Raw genomic sequence first — 25,802 nt, forward strand, 5'->3', positions numbered from 1 at the left:
AATACTTTTTCTAGCTGGAAACTGGAGGCCTCACATAACACTACCACTAAATAATCCTGCAGATAGTGAAGCCATATATTCACTGTTCACCAGGGCTCACCCCAGAATTCAAAAGCACGGTCAATTAATAACGTAGGCAATTGGTTATTTATTTCTAATATTTTTTCCATGAGTCACAGTTATACTTATCTTGTTTATTGTACTTTTGAGTCTCAAATGATCACTCCACTGACTTTACTGGGCACAGCATGCTTTGTAAAATGGCTTGATGTTTCACAGCAACTGACCGTATAACTTTTCATGAGTTTTGATATGCATTTTTAAACAGGCAGTTTAATTTTATAATATTCCATCTGGGTAAAGCAATTACCTGTCGCCTCTGTAGCCAGACATTTTAAAGGTCTACTCCACTGCCCTCTAGTGAAGCTTTAGAGCAACACCTTCACGCAGGAGACGTACAGCCACTCTTTCAGCCAATCAGCGCTCAGGCGGAAGCTGCTTCTAAAGCTCGGGGGTCTCGCTGCTGCTAGAAATTACTGTTTGATCTGGAAACTGGCTATCTGTTGACCTTTTGTAAATGGAAAGTGTTTTTACAAAAGAGAAAAAAAACATGACATCCTGCAAACGAAAATGGGAAGAAACTACAAGCAGTAAGATTCCTAAAACTGAGGAGAACAGGTAACTACTTTGACTGATACATTTTCATAATCGTATTTGCATGCTATGTAACTCTTTTATTGCCCTTACAACTTGTATGTGATCCTGGACCACAAAAAACAGTCATAAGGGTCAATTTTTCGAAATTTATACATCATCTGAAAGCTGAACAAATAAGCTTTCCATTGATGTATGGTTTGTTAGGACAATATTTGGCCGAGATACAACTTTCTGAAAGTCTGGAATCTGAGGATGCAAAAATACCAAAATATTGAGGAAATCGCCTTTAAAGTTGTCCAAATGAAGTCCTCAGCAATGCATATTACCAATCAAAGATGAAGTTTTGATATATTTATGGTAGGAAATTTACAAAATATCTTCATGGAACATGATCTTTACTTACTTTTACTTTACTTTACTTTTAGTCATTTAGCAGACGCTTTTATCCAAAGCGACTTACAAATAAGAAAAAGTAACTAAAACTAAAAGTTAAAACTCTATAAATACTATATATACACACATTTCAGAAAATAAAGAAATTAAAAGTGATAAATGCATATTTCAACATGAACATTTCAAAACTAAACATTTAAATAAAAAAACAACAACTTACTTACACATAGTAAGAAATGGTTATAAAAACTGAAACAGAAGTGAAACAAGTAGTAGGAAAGAGGTGAAATAAAAAGCGATACTTATATTTTTTTATTATTATTATTGTATTAAGTAATTATTATATTATTACTTATACTAATGATTTTTGGCAGAAAAGAAAAATGGATAATTTTGACCCATACAACGTATTGTTGGCTACTGCTACAAATATACCTGTGCTACTTATGACTGGTTTTGTGGTCCAGGGTCACAAATGTTCAATGTGATGGTTGTTTGTTCAGCTCTGAGTCTTGCCTCAGTCAGCCAAGCGATCAAAGTGTTCATGAGGTCATAACTTATGAGCCAGCAACGTTGCCAGGTACTGATCATATATACTGCATTTGAATCTTTTTTAAAGATTACTGGCTCCTTTTAAAAGTCTTTTTTGTGATCTAACAGCAATCCACTATGATCCTGACACAACTGAGCCCATCAGCTGCAGTCTGAAGTCTCTTGATCAATTGTTGTCGTGGAAAAGGAATGAAGCAAGTCCTTTTAATGTGGCCACTGTGCCTTTGGCTAGCAGGTATCCTCCACTGCACAGCTGCCCTAGACGGACATTAGTGTCCCATGACATGATGGGTGGCTACCTGGAGGACAGGTACAACTCAGAGTTTAACTGATTTTCAAGCGTGTTATGTCAGTTTCATTAGTTGTTTGGCCAGCCTTCGGTATCTTCATGGTCCTGTCCTTTCTTCTGAGGTTCATTCAAGGTGCAGAGGTGGAGATGCCATATGCCTTCTATCACTGGGAGTATATCGACATCTTCAACTACTTCAGTCATCAGATGGTAACCATTCCTCCTGCGGTTTGGACGAACGCAGCACATAAGCATGGAGTGCTCTCTATAGGTGAGTCTCTTGGTGGGATTTTAAGGACTTGCTGTAAAAAGAACATATTTGTGAAAAAAGAAGTATGCTATAGCATACTTTTAAAAAGATTAATACTCTATATTATAAAAGAATACACCTAAGTGCGAACTGAATGTAATGTTTTCTGACCCTAAAATGCATATTAATTGCCATTAAATGAAACACTATTATAGTTTAAATTTATATTATATGCTTAAGTAGGACTTAAGTATCTTTCATGTAATTTCTTAATTGTATTGAAATGTCTATATATTGGTTTTAATATATATTTGTTGTTACACATTTGTAATGATGGAATGTAAATTTAGTACATTTCAAACATATTAATTTGAAATGTAATATCGAATAATATTACCATGTACTTTAGTGTGTTAGTCAACCCATCAAAGTAAGTGTACTTCTTTAAAGAATGACAAAAGTTTAAAATCTAGTGCATTTTTCTTAAAAGTGGACTTATGTTAAGAAACATATTCTTGAAAGTGCACTCTTAAGCGGCCTATTATGTCATTAATATTATCTGTAGTAGTTTTTAAAAATATTAGTGCTGTCAAATGAATAATCACGATTAATCGCATCCAAAAACATTTTTGGTTTACATAATATATGTATGTGTGCTGTACATATTTATGTATATATAAATACACACACACACACACACACACACACACATACAGTATATATATATATATATATATATACAGTGAGGAAAATAAGTATTTGAACACCCTGCTATTTTGCAAGTTCTCCCACTTAGAAATCATGGAGGGGTCTGAAATTGTCATCGAGGTGCATGTCCACTGTGAGAGACATAATCTAAAAAAAATCCAGAAATCACAATGTATGATTTTTAACTATTTATTTGTATGATACAGCTGCAAATAAGTATTTGAACACCTGTCTATCAGCTAGAATTCTGACCCTCAAAGACCTGTTAGTCTGCCTTTAAAATGTCCACCTCCACTCCATTTATTATCCTAAATTAGATGCACCTGTTTGAGGTCGTTAGCTGCATAAAGACACCTGTCCACCCCATACAATCAGTAAGAATCCAACTACTAACATGGCTAAGACCAAAGAGCTGTCCAAAGACACTAGAGACAAAATTGTACACCTCCACAAGGCTGGAAAGGGCTACGGGAAATTGCCAAGCAGCTTGGTGAAAAAGGTCCACTGTTGGAGCAATCATTAGAAAATGGAAGAAGCTAAACATGACTGTCAATCTCCCTCGGACTGGGGCTCCATGCAAGATCTCACCTCGTGGGGTCTCAATGATCCTAAGAAAGGTGAGAAATCAGCCCAGAACTACACGGGAGGAGCTGGTCAATGACCTGAAAAGAGCTGGGACCACCGCTTCCAAGGTTACTGTTGGTAATACACTAAGACGCCATGGTTTGAAATCATGCATGGCACGGAAGGTTCCCCTGCTTAAACCAGCACATGTCCAGGCCCGACTTAAGTTTGCCAATGACCATTTGGATGATCCAGAGGAGTCATGGGAGAAAGTCATGTGGTCAGATGAGACCAAAATAGAACTTTTGGTCATAATTCCACTAAACGTGTTTGGAGGAAGAAGAATGATGAGTACCATCCCAAGAACACCATCCCTACTGTGAAGCATGGGGTGGTAGCATCATGCTTTGGGGTGTTTTTCTGCACATGGGACAGGGCGACTGCACTGTATTAAGGAGAGGATGACCGGGGCCATGTATTGCGAGATTTTGGGGAACGACCTCCTTCCCTCAGTTAGAGCATTGAAGATGGGTCGAGGCTGGGTCTTCCAACATGACAATGACCAAGCACACAGCCAGGATAACCAAGGAGTGGCTCTGTAAGAAGCATATCAAGGTTCTGGCGTGGCCTAGCCAGTCTCCAGACCTAAACCCAATAGAGAATCTTTGAGGGAGCTCAAACTCCGTGTTTCTCAGCGACAGGCCAGAAACCTGACTGATCTAGAGAAGATCTGTGTGGAGGAGTGGGCCAAAATCCCTCCTGCAGTGTGTGCAAACCTGGTGAAAAACTACAGGAAACGCTTTGACCTCTGTAATTGCAAACAAAGGCTACTGTACCAAATATTAACATTGATTTTCTCAGGTGTTCAAATACTTATTTGCAGCTGTATCATACAAATAAATAGTTAAAAATCATACATTGTGATTTCTGGATTTTTTTTTTTAGATTATGTCTCTCACAGTGGACATGCACCTCGATGACAATTTCAGACCCCTCCATGATTTCTAAGTGGGAGAACTTGCAAAATAGCAGGGTGTTCAAATACTTATTTTCCTCACTGTATATATATATATATTAGTATTTACATGCTTAAATTTATATTCACATCATTTATATTATATAAATATATTTAATATATAAACAACATATTTTTCTTATATATCTATATGCATGCGTGTGTATTTATATATACAGTTCACACACATACACATGTGGTCAGAATTGTTGGCACCCTTGGTAAATATGATCAAAGAAGGCTGTGGAAATTAATCTGCATTGTTAATCCTTTTGATCTATTATTTAAAAAATTCACAAAAGTCTAACCTTTCATTGGATAATAAGAATTTAAAATGGGGGGAAATATCATTATGAAATAAATGTTTTTCTCTAATACATATTGGACACAATTAACGGCACCCTTTTATTCAATACTTTTTGAAACCTCCATTTGCCAAAATAGTATAGGAGTTTTCTCATATAATGCCTGATGAGGTTAGAGAACACCTGACAAGAGATCAGAGACCATTCCTTCATCCAGAATCACTCCAGACCCTTTAGATTCCCAACTCCATGTTGGTGCTTCTTCTCTTCAGTTCACTCCACTCATTTTCTACAGGGTTCAGGTCAGAGGACTGGAATGGCCAGCAGAAGCTTGGTTTTGTGCTCAGTGACCCGTTTTTGTGTTGTTTTTGAGGTTTGTGTTTGGATTATTGTACGGTTGGAAGATCCAAACACGGACCATTATAAGATTTCTAACAGAGTCAGTCACTTATTGATTTTTTTATCTGTTGGTATTTGATAGAATCAGTGATACCGTGTGTCTAAACAAGATGTCCAGGACCTCCAGCAGAAATATAGGCCCACAACATCAAAAATACAGCAGTATATTTCATCGTACACATGGGGTACTTTTTATCCCTGTGTTCACCAAACCCATCTTGAGTGTTTGCTGCTAAAAAGCTCATTTTTTAGTTTCATCTGACCACAGAAGCCAGTCCTATTTGAAAGCATGGTGAAAGCATTTTCTTTTCTTGATTTTTCTTTTTCTTTTCTTTTTTTTTCTTGAAACCCCCCCCGCACAACATGTGGTGATGTAGGTGCTGTTTGATCTTTTTTTTTTTTTTTTAAGGTTTTCTGACTCCAAGACTCTAGCTTTTTCTGCAATTCTCCAGCTGTGGTCCTTGGAGAGTCTTTAGCCACTCAAACTCTCCTTCTCACTGTATATTAGGACGATATAGACACACGTCCTCTTCCAGGCAGTTTCGTAACATTTTATGTTGATTGGAAATTCTTAATTATTGCCCTGATGGTGGAAATGGGAATTTTCACTGCTCTAGCTCTTTTCTTAAAGCCACTTCACTAATTTGTGAAGCTCAATTATCTTTTGCTGCACATCAGAACTATATTCTTTGGTTTTTCTCATTGTGATGGATGATTAATTTGGAATTTGGCCTTTTTATATTTCTGTGAAACAGGAAGTCATGGCTGGATAATTTCATGTTCATAATCCCCCTGGAGTGCTCACAATTGTGAATATGAATGGGAATATGTTTCAGATATATTTTACTCAGATATATTTAAAAAATTCCACCCATTTTAAATTCTTATTCTCCAATGAAAGCTTAGATTTTTGAAAAAAAAAAAAAAAAAAAATATATATATATATATATATATATATATTTTTTTTTTTTATTGTTGTAGTTGTTGCCCTATTTTCACAGCCTTCTTTGATCATATTTTCTCAACCTGATATTGTTCCAAACCATGTTTGAGTGTCCAAGCTGCTGTTTTCCATACAATAGACAGCAGGTGGCATTCAAGCTCCTATCAGGACAAAACAGAATCATAAACATAATCCATATAAATTGTGCGCTATATTAAAAGTATTCTGAAGCCATATGACCTTGAGTTTGGGAAGGGTGCTTCATGAAAATAAACATATATATATATATATATATATATATATGTGTATGTATGTATATGTATAGTGACTCATTTTTCAGCCTACTTTATACAAAAAACAGTCATATGCCTTTTGAAAGAGTCATAATATAGCGCCCAAGTCATATAGACACTTTGAATATGCATTTATAGTTGGAGGTTGACAGCTAGTGTTGTCAGTGTCATGGCATGGAAAAGAGCAGCTTGGGCATACTACAACATTTCTGCTTCTGTGCTCCACAGAAGAAAATCTAAATGTTTGCAATGACATGAGAGTGAATAAATGATTATTTCATTTTTGGTTAACTATCCCTGTAATTAACCACAGCCCCTCTATACACCAGTGAAACCATAATTGATGTATTAAAATAGTCCTGATCCCCTCTAAGGCACATTCATCACAGAGTGGACCGATGGAGCGAAGACATGTGAGGCCTTCCTTGCAGATGAGGAGAGTTACCGCGCAGCTGCTGATAAGTTGGTTCAGATTTCCCACTGCTACGGCTTTGACGGCTGGCTCATTAACATAGAAAATGTGCTGAGTGTGAGTAACAAAGGCATATCTGATTATATAGAGGCGTATGTGGACATAATGTGTGGAACATTACCCCAAATTTCACTCACTCCTCAGGAGACTGCGGTGAAGAACACTGGACCCTTTCTGCGCTACCTCATGGACCAGATGCATGAGCGCGTTCCTGGCAGTGTGGTGATCTGGTATGACAGCGTGCTCAAAAACGGCTCGCTCATTTGGCAGAACGAACTCAATGACGACAACAGGCAAGTGATGGTCTTGAGGGATTATAGAGGGGCAGATCAGGTCTGTGAGATTTATGCTGTAGATGAGGGGTCACCAAACTTGTTCCTGGAGGGCCGGTGTCCTGCAGAGTTTAGATCCAACCCTAATCAAACACACCTGAACCAGCTAATCAAGGTCTTGCTTGGTATACTTGAAGCTTCCAGGCAGGTATGTTGAGGCAAGTTGGAGCTAAACTCTGCAGGACACCGGCCCTCCAGGACCGAGTTTGGTGACCCCTGCTGTAGATATTGTGCATCTCATGCAAACGGCTTCCATTTGTCATCCTACCAGAATGTTTTTTGATGCCTGTGATGGAATATTCACTAACTACAACTGGACAGAGCAGAGTCTGCAGTGGATGAAGTCCTACTCTTCTGCTCAGGGCCGCTTTGCTGACATCTATGTTGGTGTTGATGTGTTTGCGAGAGGGAAGGTGGTCGGAGGGAAATTTGAGACTAATAAAGTGAGTGAAGTTTTAGTTCGAGAATAATTTCAATATATGAACACTACCATTCAGAATTCTGGCATTTGTAAGGTGTTTAAATTGTTTTGAAAGACGTCTCTTATATTCATCAAGGCGGATTTATCTGATCAAAACTACAATAAAACAGTAATACTTTAAAATATTATTACAGTTTAAAAACTGGTTTCTATTCTAATATATTTTAAAATGTAATTTATTAATGTGATGGCAATGCTGAATTGTCAGCTTCATTACTCCAGTCTTCAGTGTCTCATGATCCTTCAGAAATCACTCTAATATGTGACCCTGGACCACAAAACCAGTCTTAAGTCGCTGGGGAATATTTGTAGCAATAGCCAAAAATACATTGCATGGGTCAAAATTATCGATTTTTCTTTTATGCCAAAAATCATTAGGATATTAAGTAAAGATCATTACGGTAAGAAATTTAGTAAATTTCTTACCGTAAATATATATATCAAAACTTCATTTTTGATTAGTAATATGCATTGCTAAGAATTTCATTTGGACAACTTTAAAGGCGATTTTCCTACCTGGTCTCATGGCATTTACGTACCTGGGTGCACTTTTTAGCGTGACACGAAATACGTACCAACAAGTACATATCACTGCAGTTTCCAAAATAAATGAACACTTTCACACAAATTTAGAGAGTTGCGATTTAAAGCGTAATTTTCGCACAATTACTTGAAGAATATCATGCTATGACTTCAAAACAATATTAATATGCTGGGAGATTTGAAAACTGATGCTTTTGAACGTTAGCATCACACACATCCAGCTTCATATCTATGGGTTTTCATAGATGATAAGTTTGTTCGGTAGCTCACGGAGTACGGAGACGGACTGAGGAGACGAGAAGCACCGGTTCAAATCCCGTGTAACTACGGTTCGACAAAGCAGTTAAAATCTGCGTAAAAGGAAGTTCAAATGGCACAGTTGCATCAGCTGATACGTTTTTATATCAGTTTTGCATTTGTTAACACTATCGGGTAGGTTTAGGGCTGGATTTGGTGTAGGGCATATTTACAACACGATAGAGCATTAACCTTTAGCGACAGTCCCCGGATATTTGAATTCTGAACCGCCGCAATACGTATCTGAAGCAACGTAATAAAAAAAAGCAATATGTACCAATATCTACTTAATAAAAACGTGCCAGGGTTCACATATTGAACCTGTGTTTTAGCACCACTCAGTGGACATTTCTGTTTCAAACTGCGGCGAAACGTGCAGCAAGGTACGTAAAAGGGTGTCACACAAAAAGTGCGCAGAGGTACATATTTTTATGAGACCAGGTTGCGATTTTCTCAATATTTAGATTTTTTTGCACCCTCAGATTCCAGATTTTCAAATAGTTGTATCTCGGCCAAATATTGTCCCATCCTAACAAACCATACATCAATGGAAAGCTGATGTATAAATCTCAATTTCGAAAAATTGACACTTAAGACTGGTTTTGTGGTCCAGGGTCACATATACTGATTTGCTGCTCAAGAAACATTTCTTATTATTATCAATGTTGAAAACAGCTGTGTTGCTTAGTATTTTTGTTGAAACTGTGATGCACTTTTTCAGGTTTATTTGATTAATTAAAAGCTCAAAAGCATATAAATGTATAAATGTCTTTACTGTCTTGATTCATTTAATGCATCCTTGCTGAATAAAAAATTGAACAGTATTTCATATCTACAATATCACATTGGTTTTTGACTCTGAGTACAAGTCTCTTTTTGTTTTCTTATTAGGCTCTGGAGCTGATTCGGAAGTATGAATTTTCAACAGCCTTATTTGCTCCTGGGTGGGTGTATGAATGCCACGAAAAGGCAGATTTCCGCCAAAACCAGGACAAGTAAGCTCTCCACTTGGACTGCTCATAGTTTTCTCACTGAAAGTAAGTGCGCACACACACACAAGCAAATGTCCTAGCCACCAATGTATTTTCTAACCACTCATTTCAGGTTTTGGAACTTGCTGTCTGATTTTGTTTATATCCACCGGCCCTCGTCCAGTCTTCCATTCATCTCCTCATTCTGTCAGGGCTTTGGGAAGAGCATGTACTGGAGGGGACAGGTACGCTGCACACAATAAGGTGCACTTTAATACCTGTGTGACTCCTCTATCTTGTTCAGTTTGAACAATTCATCAGTGCTCAATTTGAACCATCTTAAGTAGCTACAAAACGTAAGAGCCCAATAAAATAAAATGTTTTCATGGTTTCTTAAGATGTGAAGTATTTTTACATTATTTTTTAGGCCTTGACCCTCAGAAGCAAGCAGTCTAAATTATGGTTTATTTTGATTTGTTGAATACTCATGAAAACATGAGTGCTACAGCTATAGTTCCAGTTCCAGCTACAGTTATTGATATTTTTAATTTACCTATATCATTCTACATTGGCCTATGCCTATTTTTACATTTAGATTACCGTTTCCTTCATCCACCCATAAAGTGAAGTTTAAAACTTTATAAATGTAAGGTTAAATGTAATTTTTAGAAAATCTCTAAATGAATATCCATTCTCATATTGTAATTTATAATGCCTAAATTCACTTGTAGCATTTAAGACAATCAATTTTAGGTTTTAGTTTTATTTTTCATTTATTTAGGCAAACTAGCCTAAATAGTTAGAATTTACTTGTCGGCCATTTTCAAATACTGATGCATTCCCTGGTAATTTCTTTTTTTGTGTGATGTAGGTGGAGATGAAGAGAAGCTGGTTTAATTTGCATGCTCAGGAGATCCAGCCTTTGTACCTTTCTGAGAACTTGAACAATGGCGGCTGGCTGAGAACCCGTGGCTGCTCAGAGGACGCTTGGATTGGAGGCTGCTCTCTGATGGTGGAGGGCATGATTCCATCTGGACTTTCTAAAGTCTGTGCAAGGTACTGCAGGTTTGGTTTTCACTGGAGTACAAAAAACTTCAACCAAACACCTTCTTTCTGCTCCTTTGTAGGATATTTTCTCTCCACATTCCCTTGGCCCCCAAGACATTTGTTTCTTTTGTCTACAAGCCACCAGTGGGGGTGAACATATCCTTGGAGCTCAAAACGATAGATGGTCCTCTGTGCACATTTGATGGGATGGAGGAAATAACATGTGAGTGGTCTTTCAGGCTTTGTTCTTTAGATCTCTTCTTTAGAGTCTCAGTCTGAAGCTATCACATTTAAAAATGGGTATCTAATCTGCTTAATCTGCTGTGTGTTTAGCTAGCAGTGTCTTTCCAGAAGCATTAGCAGAGGATAACCAGCTGGTTGAGCAGTTTGCACGGAATTGTGGCCGTTGGACTTTAGATGGCTGGACTACCAGGTAAGAGTCTACAAAAAGGGGTCGGCAACCTTTTTGTCTTGAAGTGCCATTTTTCATTTTCCTAGTTAATCACTGTACCAGGATATACCCACCAATTATATGTTTATGATGCTTAAGCATTTTTAAAGGTTTAAGTTTAACTGAAAAATTCAAGGTTGAAACCTGGCGGTGCATATTAACATGCACAAACAAACCCCAATTAATTTGATTATTAAGCTGCCATACAAATAGTGCAGAATCTTAAATATTTCTGAAGCAATTTGTAACTTTTTTTACATTTCTCAAAATCCTATTTTCCCCCCAAGTTTAAATAAACTCTGAATAACAGATTTCCAGTGGCTGTTCTGAACCCCATATTACACACGTGTGATTTGTTTGTGGAATGTGCAGGACTCAGTATACTGAGCTGAAAATCTTCAGTATTGATAGTGGTAACTTTTTTTCCTGAATGCTAAGAGCAACAAATACATCTACGCAGTCGTGCAGCATGACTGAAGTGAAACAGACTAAACTTACGCCAAAGAACAGTGCCGCTGCCTAGATCTACATTGAGCATGTATGCAGAGTTGTTGCAGCTGTGTGCCCCTCCTGACTAGTGCATCTCACAGTTTAAATAGTGTATATATAGCTGTTAACTTATTAAAACTGGCTATGTGACAATGAGGAACAATTACCTCGAAATTTATGTCGGAATGCGTGTTTGACCCTATTGTTCACGTGCCAATGATTATTCAAAGGCCTGCATGCCATAGGTTGCTGACCCCTGCTTTCAAGTCTAAATATTTTTAGGAGTATCAGACATATGTAATACCTTCTCTAATCATACTCGATGTGGTTCTATGCATAGATGTTTCCTGTTGAAAATGATTGGCTGCTCATTGCGAGAAGTTTGTATTCGTGTTTCCCGAGATGAAGGCGATGAAGATGTTTCCTTTAACTGCAGGATTGGAGAGATTATGGTGAGATACACATTACAGATGTCTTTTGTATGAAAAATTGGTTTACTAAAGACTACTTTTAACAACGCTTCTGTAAATTGACTTTACAGAAAGCAAGTGTTATATGACAGCAAAGGTAATTAAAATGTAAAAATATGGGAATGAGCAGCACAATTTAAGAATAATATAAATAATATTTAATTCATCATTCTTAGAAGTATAAACTGATAACAGTAAATTAAATAAAAATAGGGTACCAATACATTAACTTTTCTGTTTTGTTTGACAACATAATTAACAAACGTAATATATCAAATGTGAATTTAGAAATTTCTTTAAAAATATACAGCAAGCCTTCCAGGTTACTGAACATATAGTACACTACCATTAAAAAAAGGTTGGGGTCTGTAAGATGTTTTTATGTCTGTGAAAGAAGTCTCTTATGCTCACCTAGGCTGTATTTATTTGATCAAAAATATAGTAAAAATGTGAAATTATTAGAATTTAAAATGAAATGTATAATTGTTTTTACTGTCACCTTTGAGCAATACAGCCTTGCTGAAAAAAAGTATTCATTATTTTTAATCTGACCCCCTAATTGACGGTAGTGTACGTATAAAGTTGGTAGTAGCTAAATGGTCTGCTTCTGTTTTTTTTTCGCACAGCTGTTGGATGCAGAGAGTCTTCAAGCACCCCTGCAGTCTGTTGAAGGCATCTGTGTGACTGATGTTGTGTGGCACACAGGTTCTTCCAAGGGAGACGGACACACGCTCAAGGTACTTTTGAATGCCACCTTACGCTGGCAATACCCCAGCCAGCAGGTCCGCCATTTCCGGATTCATTGGAGGCATCTCCGTGGTCCTGACCCTCGCATTCCCCCTGGTCCATTGACTCTGATTGGCAGATCTTACTCTAACCTGTACCGTGTGGTGGAGGTGGAGGTGCCTGCTGCTCCGGGTCTCATAGAGCTAGTGGTGGAGCCTGTGAGCAGAGAGGGATTCAGAGTCCCTGAGGCCCAGTGGGGCCGACGCACACTCAGCTACAGCGCCAGTTCCTCAGAGAGCCCGTCAATGTGAAAGGCTATTGCCTTAATACTCTATAACCCACATGCTGTTTTCATAGTATGAACAAATCTCTCTTCTATTTGATATGCAGTATAAATGTGTGAGGAGTTGGTGCTAAATTTGTATTCCGTATTTTGGGAATGACTGAAAACTTAATTGAAGCAGCAAATTGAATTTGTACTATATGCAAGATTATTCTTATATATCCTTTATTATAGTAAAAGCCATTTAGTGTGCATTTTGAACACTATTGTACGAGGACCAGTGTGGTCTGTTTCTTTTAGTGATTGCACATGTATTCTACGGCTTTATAAGGTCATAATTTAACATTTATTCATAAATGGCATGCAAACCTCATGAAAATAATCATGTACCTTCTTTAAAATTTTTATTTTTTTTAACAAAAGTCTCTTAATGAAATTCCCTTGTTTATGCATGTGTGTGACAAGAAAGGAGATGATCCTAGTTTTCCTTCTTGACTTGCAGATGAATTATGTGTTGCAAATAAATGGGAATGTTAAACAACTTTAAAGTTTAGTTCTCTCTTAGCAAACGTAGATTTCAGGCAACAATTCAAACGGTATAAAAAATTACGACTTTATTGTTTGCAGGCATTCAAATTTACAAATTTTACAAGATACAGGCATTGAAAAAAAAATTACATTAATAATCTCAACAAAAAGGTAAAAAAAAAAAAAAAGTCAGATTTTGGTAAATTTTTTGTGTTGATTGTCTAAAAGTGGTTCGCAAGCCGTTCCAGTTTGTATCTGAATAAGATCCATTACTCCTGCTGAGTCACCATCTTCAACATCCGCAGAGCCATTGGCCCCTGGTCAGATGGGATCTGTGATGACGTAATGGATAGAGATGGTCACACACACACACTCATGAAGTCTAAAAATAAATACTGAGAAATGTATTTTTCCTTCAGAAAAATGAAGCTAAACCACCATAGTCTGCAGTTATAGCCATACTAAAACTACCTGAATATAACAATATTGAACAGTGTTTTACAAACATTAAAATGAGTGCAAAAGAAGAATACTGTGTACCATATGTCCAGCTTTGAGGATCCAGTAGAAGGCAAAGTTCTTGTAGGTCTTATAGAAAGCTCCAGTCAGGCTCGCTGTTTGTGGGTCCTCCAGTGCCGTCCATTTCATTTTGTTGAAGTATTGGAGTCCATCCCATTTCAGCTGTTTCACCCACAACTCCTGACCTGCTCACAAATAAACAAATCAATTATCACTGCAGTGCAGAAACACTATCCTGACAACACCCAATAATAATGGTCTTCCTAAATATCAAACTGCTGGGTAAAATGGATTATAAAAAGCTTATTGATTTACAAACACCATCTATTAACATCTGACTCGGGTGATCTGATCACAAGCGGTCAGCTGCGGCACATTACCAATTACACCAGGCATTAAAAGGCATTGCATATGACCACCTGAGATCAGATTTAATGGACAGGATGGTCTCTGGTTTCATGACTACATAAATAAGAGTATAGCAAGTAGACAGACTTTGTTTGTTGTCTGGGACAGATCAGTTTTGGTGCTATACATGATGAATGGTGACGCACACAACTATCAAGTGAAAATGGCCCAAGCAGGATAGTCTAAGTTGCCATTCTAAAATGTTCATGTAAAATCACATCCTCACCCATTGTGTCCACAATGAGATCCAGCTGGCCATTGTAGACAGTAACATTGACCCCTGCAGCCAAAAGCTGATCCACAATGTCCACCACAGGCTTCATGAAATCTCCTGCCATGCTTTCAAACACTGCCCCAGCTTGTCCTGAAGAAACAGGAGAACACTTGTAAGAATCATAAATGTTACACAATTACACACATGCCTCTGTAAATCATAAAAGAATAATGACCTCCCCATGTGACATTCTTTGGTATGACACCAAGCTTCTGTCTGATTGGCCCATTCATCAACTCTGAAAGGGACTGACGGTGCAAAGGGCGAATGTGGCGACGCTTCAGTGAGGCTGTAAAAACAAGACAAAATGATGACCAAAACATTTCCATTTATGCAACAAAGAAAGTTTGAATTTGAGCATGCCGAGTTTCTCACAGAGAAATCCATTGGTTTGAGCTGAACTGGTCTTCACCATCTCATCTGAGTTTTGCGTGAGGATGTTATAGAAGTTCACACCATTTGTGTTCTGTAACAAAATAAGTTGAGGAACTGAATGAAGCACACATTATATTTAGTTTCTTTAATTAAACATTGCATTAAGGCCTCTACTTGAATTTAATCTTAAACTACTGGTGCTCGACTCACCAGTTCCACTACATTCTCTGTGATGGACCACAAGTCTGTGGCTTTTTGGTACTGGCCCTGTCTCACTGCCTCCTGCACTGCCTTTGCTGCTTTAGTCACCTCGTCCAGTCCATTGTCATCCAACAGAGACTATAAACCACAGCACAGACACACATCAGCAGCATTAAACCCAAATCTCATGCACTGAATTCATTATACACTATCATTCAAAAGCTCGTGCATTTGAAATTAATACTTTTAATGGTGCATTAAATTGATTAAAAAAAGTGAAGAAATGTTTAATGTTACAAAAGATTCCCATTTCAAATAAAACCTTTTCTTTTATTTATCAAAGTGTGTCACAATTTCCACAAAAGTATTAAGCAGCACAACTGTTTTCAACATTGATAATAAAAATGTTTCTTGAGCAGCAAATCAGCATATTAGAATAATTTCCCGAAGGATCATGTGGCACTGAAGACTGGAGTAATGACAGCAGAAAATACAGCTTTGCATCACAGGAATTAATTATTTCTTAAAATATTTTTAAATAGAAAACGGTTGTAATAATATTTGACTGCGTTTTGGACCAAATAAATCAAACACTTTTGAATGGTAGTGTATTGTTTTGATCAGGCTAATGCAATCATGCTTAATCTCTATGAAGAGACGGAGGTGTTTTGATGAATTACTCACTGTGCTGTAAAGATAAGGACCCCATGTCATGACTGAATCTGCATAAAGAGAGCAATCAGATGTGTTGAGTGCTGTATTGTAATGCATTACACGTGGTTTATGCGGTCATGTGAGTCAGGACTGTATATGAAGAATGTGCATAATGATTAGTAAACCAAGATATGATAACTCAAAAAAGACACACAGCTGTAAACAACCAGACTAAATTGGACAGGCTTTTTAGTACTGACCTATAGGAGAGATCCAGGAATCTCCCAAAGCCACCCCAGCAAAGTTGCATTTGATTGAACCAGCTTGAACAGCCTAAAGAGAGAGGAAATAAACATTCAGGGCAGACTAAAATTAGTTTGAGGTGTGGTCTGTAAATTAACAGCAAATAGAAACTAGTAAAAACTAGTATTTTAAACTGATGCCAGATTTACTTTTGCAGAAGTAGGAACTATTGTGACTCTTCCACGTTTAGATGAGATCAGCAAGCACATGACTTTTTTGGTCTTGTGCGTTGCTACAAAATTACCTCTCATGAAGCCTAAAGTGAGAACAATTATTTCAGTACCTTTGTGAGTTCGAGGGAAATAGCTGCTGCCATTTTGCCTCCATAAGATTCAGAAAATATATAGAAGGGGATACTCTGTTGGCGAGAAAAGTGAGATACTATTACAAATGTTGAAAATATATTAAGTCCAGTCTTGTAGGTATTTTTGTTTTGCTTACTTGAAACTCTGTCTTTAGAGAGAAAAAGCTCTTGAGGAGGACCATCATGTCTGATGCCACCATTGCAACGTCCTTGGTGAGGGCATCTTCAGTGTCTGTGTAACTGTATCCGGTGCCCACTGGGTTATCCACAAATAGCACACTGGCAGCACGCACCTGCATAGGCACAAACATTTTTAGGTGAATAAATTATTCACAACAAAGTCAACAAAATATTCTGTATTTCCCAAAATAAACTCCTCAATCAATACTACAGATATGGAAGTCGAGAAAATATTCCTTTACATACCCAAGAGGTTTCTCTCGGCTTGAGGTCTCTGTCAAGAGGTCCAATTTCCTCAAAATTACCAAAACCACAGCTAGATCCGCCAGGACCTCCCTAAAACAAACAGGAGCATGAGCGACCTTAGATGTACTTCAGAAAAGAGAGGGAAAATCGAGGTGGAAAAACAGAAAAGGTATAACAGCTGTGTGAATTTGGATTGAAGGAAGCTTCCAAAGAGATATGATCTGGAGAAGATGTATGACGGGTCACACTGGACAGATGAGTGACAAACCTGCAGCCACATAACCAGAGGTAGATCTTTATAACTGGCACTGGAGCTATTGGAGTAATAGAGCCACCAGAACATATGAGCTCCATCACGGACATCCACATATCCCCATGACTCTTTGGCTTGAGCTTGAACACAGCTACCTGTGATAATAAGAACAAGTGTCACATTATATTCATTTAAGTCTGAAGATTGCACAAAACAATTCCTGTTCTATTATTTTTCATGTTGGAGTCTAATTGTTAATAAGTTAATTATTGAATGATTGGGACCTACCATTTTCAGCTGTGTATAATTATCTTTGTTATTTATACTGGTTTCCATGTTTATGAAATTATACCTTGAAAAAGGCTACTAGGCCGAAACGTTGGTTAATAAATATGCTTAAGTGAGTGTGCAGTTGTTCTCTAATTGATTCATATTTTTTCCTTCAACTTGCACCTCATAAGGTGTGCGTTTGCTTTGCCTCGCTTGTTCTAGTAAAAATATAATTTGTTCAAACATAGGAATTATTTAATTCCATTTAACATTGTGAATAATATAATAATTAAATGTAAACGCCCTTTTGACCTGTCTCTGATTCATTAAAAAGAACCGACTCATACGAGTCATCGTTCTATCACACAACAATTAAGTGAACGAAAGTTCGAAAACCCTCAACAGAACCTGAACCGAGGAAAATCATTCGGTTTCTTTATTATTTTAACTCGGCTCTCAGTTCACAGATTTGCGTACAACAGGATGCAAATGAAAAAAAAAAAAACGGACATTATCTTTCGCTTTCACTTTGTATCTAAAGTTACAAAACATTTCACATGTTGCAATTTCACTCCTTAATACCAATAACTACAAAAAAGTATGACTGAGCCTGAAAAGATATACACATAATCCCTATAAATTTCCAAAGGGTAACATTCAGCAGCACATAAATATATATATATATTCCATACCTTTATAAAAGCTCACAGCAAACAGCAGCACAGCCAGCATGACAATCCACGAGCGCGCCATTATTATTGATCTCAAGCAGCCTGCCACATGGGCTGTGTTCGGACCCACCACAGGCTATGAGCACTCAAACCCAGTCCTCTGGACACTGATGTAGGGATCAGTATCATATGACTTTAGTCAGCTGACAAACAGGGAAGTAAACTGCAGTTATTCTCTTCCACACCAATAGAGAGCAGCAGAGTGTGTGACAAGACCTGTTTAAAACAGTGAGCGCCTCCATCATCCTCATCGACGATACACTGCTCAGGCATGGCCACCAGCCTCAATTGTGTCAGGGTTAGATTGTACTTTGATTATCCTCCTCCCGCAACACCTGAGTGTCGGATGTGTTGGTTGCTGGTGGACTTAAACAAATGCCGAGTTGTCGCAGATCTTTCCAGCATCATAAAGGAAAAGTTTGGCTACAGCCGTAGGACTATTTTAGACTTGTTCATTGAGGATTGCTACCTGCCTTCCACAGAAAGTATTTATATTGTACGTGATAATGATGGCATAAGGTAAGAACTGTATTGTGAGATAATATGGAGAACGTTTATGCCAGTTTAAATAACCTTTTTATGCTGATAAGTATTTATTTATCATGTCTATTGACAGGGTGAAGGCATCCAGTGCTGTTTATATTAACGGAGCAGATGTTTACCAAAACCCTGAAGCACAAAACTCAAAGGCCAAGAAAAGAGGGAGAGAGGATGAGATGCAGATCAGTGAAGGTATAAGTAAAAAAAAGAAACATGAAGATGTGCAAATCAATGGCTTGGCACCAGCAGAGGGTGCCAAGAAGAAGAAAAAGAAGAAGAAAGAGGTGAAAGAGTCAGCCACCAAACCTGCCGCCCCTCAAAAGAACACTGAAACCCCGTCTTCTACTAAAAACAACAGAAAAAGCATTTCTGCTGTCCCCACCAGTGACAAAACAACACGTAAAAAGACTCGCCAACCAACGTCAAGTTCTTCGGACAGCAGTGAGGGTGAGTCTCACAATAAGGCCCCTCCACCAAAACCTAAACCTAAACCCAAGCAGAATGGCGCTGCCAAAAAGCCACGGAACGAAAGCACATCGTCTTCGGATGACACAGAGAGATCCAAAAACAACGCTTCTGTACAGCCGCTTCCGGTTACACCTAAACTATCTAGCACAACCTCAAAACTTCCACTACAGACCCCGCAACGCAGAGAGCTCCACAGATTCCTCTTCCTCTTCCCCATCCCTCAGCCAAGCTAGAACTACAGCTAAGAAATCACAAGTATCAGCTCAGCCCTCCTCAGCTACAGTTCAGTCTGTCTCGTCTTCGGTGCCTAAAAAGCCCCAGGATAAGCCAGAGAGCTCAGACTCTGAGGCCAGTGAAATAGAGCTTGTGATTAAGAAACCAAACCTTCAAGGGATGGGACTGAAGATTGCTGGTTTGAGCCCTGGTGTTAGTGAAGCAGCAGGCAGAGACAGAGGAAACACAAGAGGTCAGGAGAGAGGCAGAGGTCGAGGTGCGAACCGAGGCAGTGGGAGAGGAGGTTTTGGTAGGGCCAAGGGAACACCGTGGAAACAAGACTTTCATTACAACTATGAAAATGGCGAGCGGCAGAAACAGAACGATTCTCTGACTAATGAAAGTTTTATTCTGCAGGTGAGTTGAAAGTGAAGATGTGGTTTTTGAGAAGAAGCTACTGTTACCCAATTTTTTTTTTGCAAAAGAATTGCGAGGAAAAATGGCCTCTAAATGTAGGGTTTTCAGCCAGGAATCTGTGGATAAGATGTACAAATCATAAAATGTTGCAAAATTATTGATATTTGTTTGTTTATCAGGTCATGATGTAATGATAATCAGAGTTTTTTTTTTTTTTTTTTTTATACACACACTCGATTTTCTCAGTAACACTTTTTTTTAAAATATACATTATTTATATAATAAACATTTTTGTAAAAAGAGACGCTGATTGAAATCTAGCTCTATGCTGGTCAGTTAAGGTTGAAAACCCTTACTCTAGAGAACATTTTCATATGTCCAGACCTGGACAACATTTTCAGCTAATAGATATTATTAGTTTTTCATTTTTTTAAATTAAGTAATTCATATTAATTAATTAACAAAAAATATTCTAAATAATAAATACATAATTATATTTATGTATTTTTTACACTTTAATCACTAACCACACGGTTAATTTTTTTTGTGTTCTTGTAGAATCCACCTGAAACAGCTCCCAAACGAGACTACGCAGCTTTACCCTTGCTGGCAGCTCCCCCTGCAGTGGGCCAAAAAATTGCCTTTAAGGTACAATGTGATATGATAATTGATAATAGATATACTTCAGTTTTTGTTTTTTAAATATCTTGATAGTTTTCCTAGGTTCAGTGACCACATGTAAGTTTTTCATGGTTCTCTCCTGTCTTAAAGCTTTTGGAGCTGACGGAGAACTACACACCAGAGGTGTCTGATTATAAAGTAAGCCATTATACACTTCTTTTACTGTAAATTGTGTTGTGTGCAATGTAAATTAACAGTTTGCTGTTGTTATTTAGGAAGGGAAGATTATTGCATTCAATCCTCAAACAAAAGTGATGGAGCTTGAACTTATTTCTCAAACTCAAGGTATCGCCGTGACTTCTTTTTTTTTTAATGTTTGCCACTGTTTCAGTTATATAAATTTGACGCCTGGAGGTTTGCAGGTGCTTTATTACACACTAGATTGCACTCTTCCTTCTGCAGCAGTACCTTATTTTATTATGTGTCTTTTAGCTCCAGCTGAACCTGGCAAGTTTGACCTGGTATATCAGAACCCTGATGGATCTGAGAGAGTAGAGTATGCTGTCACACATGGATCACAGGTACTGAATGTTCTCTTAAAGAAATAGGCATCCAAAAATTACAATTTATTTTCCCTCAAGTCATTCAAGATGTAGATGCATTTATTTCTTCATTCCATGGAACGGATTTGAAGACAATTTTGCATTACATCACTAATTCACCAATGGATCCTCTGCAGTGAATGGGTGCCGTCAGAATGAGAGTCCAAACAGCTGATAAATGATTTGACGTTATCGAGTATTTTGCAAAAACCATTCAAAACACCCCACAGAATGCACGCATACATTACGTGAAGTCTAGATTGATGCGTGTGCGCATTTAGAGTGCGTTCTTTCACTGCATGATTCAGTCTAATAAAATACATTTAGAATGATCACAAATTCCAGATATGGGGGCAGAAAATGTATACATTTATACCACTTAATATAGTTAATCTTTTTTGCACTAAGAGTGCCTTTTTTTTTCTTTTTTTTCCCTCCAAAAATTACCATGATTACAAATGTGATATAGATTTTTTTCTTAAATTAATTTTTTTTACAACAGTTCAATAAACGAAGTTATTTAAGAGACTTACATTTTTGACACAATTAGGGCTGCAACAAACGATTATTTTGATAATCGATTAATCTAACTGTTATTAGAACAATTAATCGACTGATCGTCGCTTATTTCACTGATTAATCAGTAGACTTTGTTTGATTATTCAGATTTTGCAACTAGTTAAAATATTAAGTTACACATATTCTAACAAAGGTCACTTCAGCTTTAGAAAAGCATATTATGTAATTACAATTATTATACAATTAATTGGTAACACTTTACAATAAGGTTCATTAGTTAACATTAGTAAACATGAACTAAGAATGAACAATACTTCTACAGCATTTGTTAATCTTAGTTAATGTTAATTTCAGCATTTACTAATGCATTATTAAAATCACAAGTTGTTTTTTAACACTGGTAAATGCACTTTGAACTAACACGAACAAACAATGAACAACTGTATTTTTATTAACCAACATTAACAAAGATTAATAGTTAAATGTAATAAATGAATTGTTCATTGATGTTAATTAATACATTAATGTTAACAAATTATACCTTATTGTAAAGTGTTACCAATTCATTATACAAATAGATGTATTTGGCACACAAAATGAGATAACAGACAGAGACACTCTCTCACCATTTAATTAGCTACATGAAAAAGTAACTGAATGACACATCTTTCACATTCTGCCTAACATCTCCTTTTGTAAGTCATATAGATAAGAAACTAAATAAAGGTAAGTGATAAGTCACTTTGGATAAACTATTTTATTCACAACATAATGTCTTAAAATACCTTATAGGGTTATGATAACCAAAACAGTCCTGAGCTAGATCAAGCTTTGATCTCTGTAAACCAAACTATCACTTTAATTAAATTATTTTTTTCCCACTAATAAAAAGATTTTATCATTAGCTAGCTCCACACTGGAGAGCTGCTTAATAACAGAAAATCAAGTTGTAATTCTAACTGAAAGCGACACTGACTCTGGTTTTTCATGTTTAATACCGTAAAGCTGCTTGAATTAAGGCTATCTATTGCATAAAGTAAGTTACTATATAAATAAACGTGATGTGACCGGACTTTACTGGAGTAACGTTACTGAAAAGCAGAGCTCATGCAAACATCCACATCGTTGTAATCAGATGCATTTTAACTGCTGCTTTCACACTGCTGCCAGTTTTTGTTGTGTTTATTTTGTTACTGAGAGGAAAGCGCAATATATATTTACATATTCATCCAAACGCCTCTCAGCTTCGGATGCATTTTCTCTGAAGCGCTATGTCTCTCTTCTTCTCTTGAATTGCATCCAGGAGAGCTGAATTACAGTCTTGCGCTACAAAGCCACACTGGTCAAACCATTACATTAGGTCATATGAATTCACTGATTAAATGTAAGAATTTGATATGATGCAAACTTTTAGAAGAAAATGGCTTTATAAAGGTAAAAATGGCCATAAAATGTAAAAATCAATTTAAACTTATTGAAAAAGATCAATTTCTATCACTGCTGTGAACTGACCACCACACAGAATGAAGAACATCAAAAACACAACCTGGCAAAATATAGTCTAATTATCGTTATCGATAAAATATCGAAATATTATAATTTTTTTTTTTTATCAATATCGCACAGCCCCAGTAAAGGTCATTGCACACTGAGTCCGATATTTTCGTCTGAAATTTTTGCACGTTAAAAAATAAATACGACCTCATGTTGTGTCAATCACGTTTACACACTGCCTCCGAAACTTTCGTCCGTAACAAAAAAAATTCGGATCAGGTTCGATTTTCTGCATTTTCGCATCCGTAGCAAGCATTTTGATAGGAAAGGATGACGAATACGAAAAAACACATACGAAAATTTCAGTGTGCAAAGACCTTTTGAAGAGTGTTTGTGACTAATTATCTCCATGACAAATTATTTCTCAGGTTCATGTTGTATTTTAAATTCAGATTATGGATCATAATTACAACACTTGCTGGGGAAGTGCATTTGACACAGAAGTTTCAAAGGGATATAAATGTGCATACTCCATGTTTAACACATGCAGTGTCCTGGCAGTGCTGTGAGCACTGTTTGGCAAAGCTCTAAACCCTCTTTTGTAGTTTGGATTGTAACCCCATCCCCCACTCCCACACAAATGTTGCTTTCTGATTATCCCGTATAATTGTTGAAGTGAATAAGGGCAGTTCTTTGTACAAGTGTATGCTGTGGTAGGCTAAAACAAGCCTTTCTTTGATGTCTTTCCTGCAGCTGACTGAGCGCTGGGATTCTCTTTTGGAGCCCCGACTCATTGTGGAGAATGTTGGATGATGGTCGTACAAAACATGTTAACTGAGCCAGACCTTTACGGACGACCTTTTTATTTTAATGCTGTTTTGTTGAAACGGCTAATTTCCATGTTGTATTGACTTTTAATTTTATTCTCAATGTCAGTTAAATAAATATTTTTTTTTTTATATGGGAGTAGAGGTGATTGATTTATTATTAGTGTGTGTTTATACAGTGAGTGCAAATAGTCATTGTTGGCCTAGGCTGTTTTTACTTATTATGGAGAGATGGGTTTAGGTTTTAGTACAAAAAGTAGGCATTGTGTGAGTATCACCTGTCACAATTTGCACTTAGTGTAAACAATATTCTACTTGTTGCTTTTGAGAAGGACATTTAGTGTATTAATTCATTTGTTCAGTTTAATAATAAAGTTTACACTCTTGAACTGAATGAAAAAATACTGAAGCAATATGTCTGCTCGAATTTATACAATTCATGTCTTATTTTAAGTGAATGCTGAAAATAACAGTAGCATAATCACAAAAGCAAGCAACAAAACTGAGAATAAAGCGCACATGTATCGTTCTTAATTCTTTTTGTCCTATATGATACTGTTACATTGTGCAAGAATAGGTGAACATGTTTGATGTGTGTATGTGCTTGAAAATGTTCCTCTAGAAGTTGTACTGTTTCTCTTGCAATATTGAAAAGAGAGAGAGAGAGAGAGAGAGAGAGGATAAGGCATGCTCCCTTACTCCGCAGGAGTGTTTTATTTAAGGATCATCCTTGGTAGGTAAAAACTAATTTTATACAGAGATAGGATGTTACATTTTAATAAAAAAATCACATTTCAAAATCAAAATTCATTTGAATTGTTTGATAGGAAAAAAAATAAAACAAATAGAGTCCTTGTCTTTTTAGTCTCAAGTATTTATTCTTGATTATTCTGCGGAGTAATGAACAGTGTTGGGAAGGTTACTGATAGGTTCCAGATTACAAGTTACCCTATCTAAAATGTAATAAGTACTTTTTTAAAATAATGTAACTGATTACATTTTATTACTTCTCTAACTTTCTAATGTTTTCAACTATTAATCATTTTCAAACATGTAAACCTGATAGGGTAACCTCACAGTAGTAATCAACACTGATTACTGTCACTTTCGAAAGCCTTCATCGCTTGAATTAAAATCAGATTTACTTTGAGATCATTCTGAGGTTAAATACAGATTTAAAACCAAAGCATGATATAGTTTAACAGCTATGATACTGTTTTTGAAGTCAAATCTTGCATAGTTATGACAGGAAACACTGGCATCTAGCAATAGCTTGGAAAAAACAGATAATCTTAAAATTAAGCATATACATAAACGCAAATAAACAGTTATTGAATAAGCATGTATCCTAAACTCCAAAAACATTGGTGTCTCATATTTTAGAGCAGTCACTGCAATTTATGAAAGAAATCAATTAAATCTATATGTGGGTGTGTATAAAAAATCAGTTGCAACCCCATTTGTAATCGTTAACCTTTTCATAAGTAACTTAATTTGTCTCATGTAACTGTGACTGATTACAATTACTACATTTATTTTGTACTTAAATTACGTAAATTAGTTACATATAACTAGTTACTTCCCAACACTGGTAATGAATAGTAATAAGAATAATATTCTGAACTGATGTATGAACTGATATTCATTCAGCAGTGCTGACACCCTGAGCAAGAGAACAGGAACAGATATAGTTGATAATGTGCTCACTTTATCCTTTGAAGAGTTAATTTGCAAAAACATAATTTTCAAAAATCATGTTTTTTTTTTTTTTTTTTCATTGTGCATTCTAGATAATCTCAATCAAACTGCAGTGGGGTTATTGGTGCTGCCAAACCATTAATTGTGATTAATCACATCCAAAAGTTATTGTTTACATAATATATATGTGTGTGCTATGGAAATTTATGTATATATATAAATTCACA

At 36.7% G+C, this 25,802-nt stretch overlaps 3 protein-coding genes across 4 annotated transcripts; 2 read left to right on the forward strand and 1 right to left on the reverse strand.

Moving 5' to 3' along the window:
* Positions 1–433: 433 nt before the first annotated feature.
* engase (endo-beta-N-acetylglucosaminidase) lies at positions 434–13,412 on the forward strand. 2 transcript variants are annotated; one of them, XM_058770152.1, is made up of 14 exons: positions 434–678; positions 1,554–1,630; positions 1,711–1,912; positions 2,014–2,162; positions 6,743–6,897; positions 6,985–7,133; positions 7,444–7,615; positions 9,385–9,488; positions 9,598–9,709; positions 10,336–10,520; positions 10,592–10,734; positions 10,845–10,944; positions 11,792–11,903; positions 12,548–13,412. In XM_058770152.1, exons 1-14 carry the CDS (start codon positions 578–580, stop codon positions 12,956–12,958), a joined length of 2,172 nt encoding a protein of 723 aa, XP_058626135.1. In that variant the 5' UTR covers positions 434–577; the 3' UTR covers positions 12,959–13,412. The 2 variants fall into 2 exon arrangements, with proteins under 2 accessions (XP_058626135.1, XP_058626136.1); XM_058770153.1 differs by lacking the exons at positions 434–678; positions 1,554–1,630 and having other exon boundaries at positions 1,790–1,912; positions 2,025–2,162.
* A 117-nt stretch (positions 13,413–13,529) lies between these two features.
* scpep1 (serine carboxypeptidase 1) lies at positions 13,530–18,295 on the reverse strand. Its single transcript, XM_058770156.1, has 13 exons — positions 18,138–18,295; positions 17,191–17,330; positions 16,923–17,012; positions 16,634–16,789; positions 16,476–16,550; positions 16,150–16,222; positions 15,920–15,957; positions 15,245–15,373; positions 15,035–15,125; positions 14,835–14,948; positions 14,612–14,749; positions 13,999–14,162; positions 13,530–13,790 (listed from the first exon to the last, which is right to left on the reverse strand). Exons 1-13 carry the CDS (start codon positions 18,196–18,198, stop codon positions 13,728–13,730), a joined length of 1,332 nt encoding a protein of 443 aa, XP_058626139.1. The 5' UTR covers positions 18,199–18,295; the 3' UTR covers positions 13,530–13,727.
* Positions 18,296–18,363: 68 nt separating this feature from the next.
* Positions 18,364–24,007, forward strand: coil (coilin p80). Its single transcript, XM_058770154.1, is given in 8 exon segments — positions 18,364–18,695; positions 18,793–19,372; positions 19,374–19,814; positions 20,373–20,462; positions 20,586–20,633; positions 20,711–20,780; positions 20,928–21,016; positions 23,804–24,007. Coding segments are annotated over 8 exon segments (1,626 nt in total). The 5' UTR covers positions 18,364–18,447; the 3' UTR covers positions 23,864–24,007.
* Positions 24,008–25,802: the final 1,795 nt, after the last annotated feature.

This window comes from Onychostoma macrolepis, chromosome 03 (genome assembly GCF_012432095.1).
Source record: "Onychostoma macrolepis isolate SWU-2019 chromosome 03, ASM1243209v1, whole genome shotgun sequence".
NCBI classification, from domain to species: domain Eukaryota; kingdom Metazoa; phylum Chordata; class Actinopteri; order Cypriniformes; family Cyprinidae; genus Onychostoma; species Onychostoma macrolepis.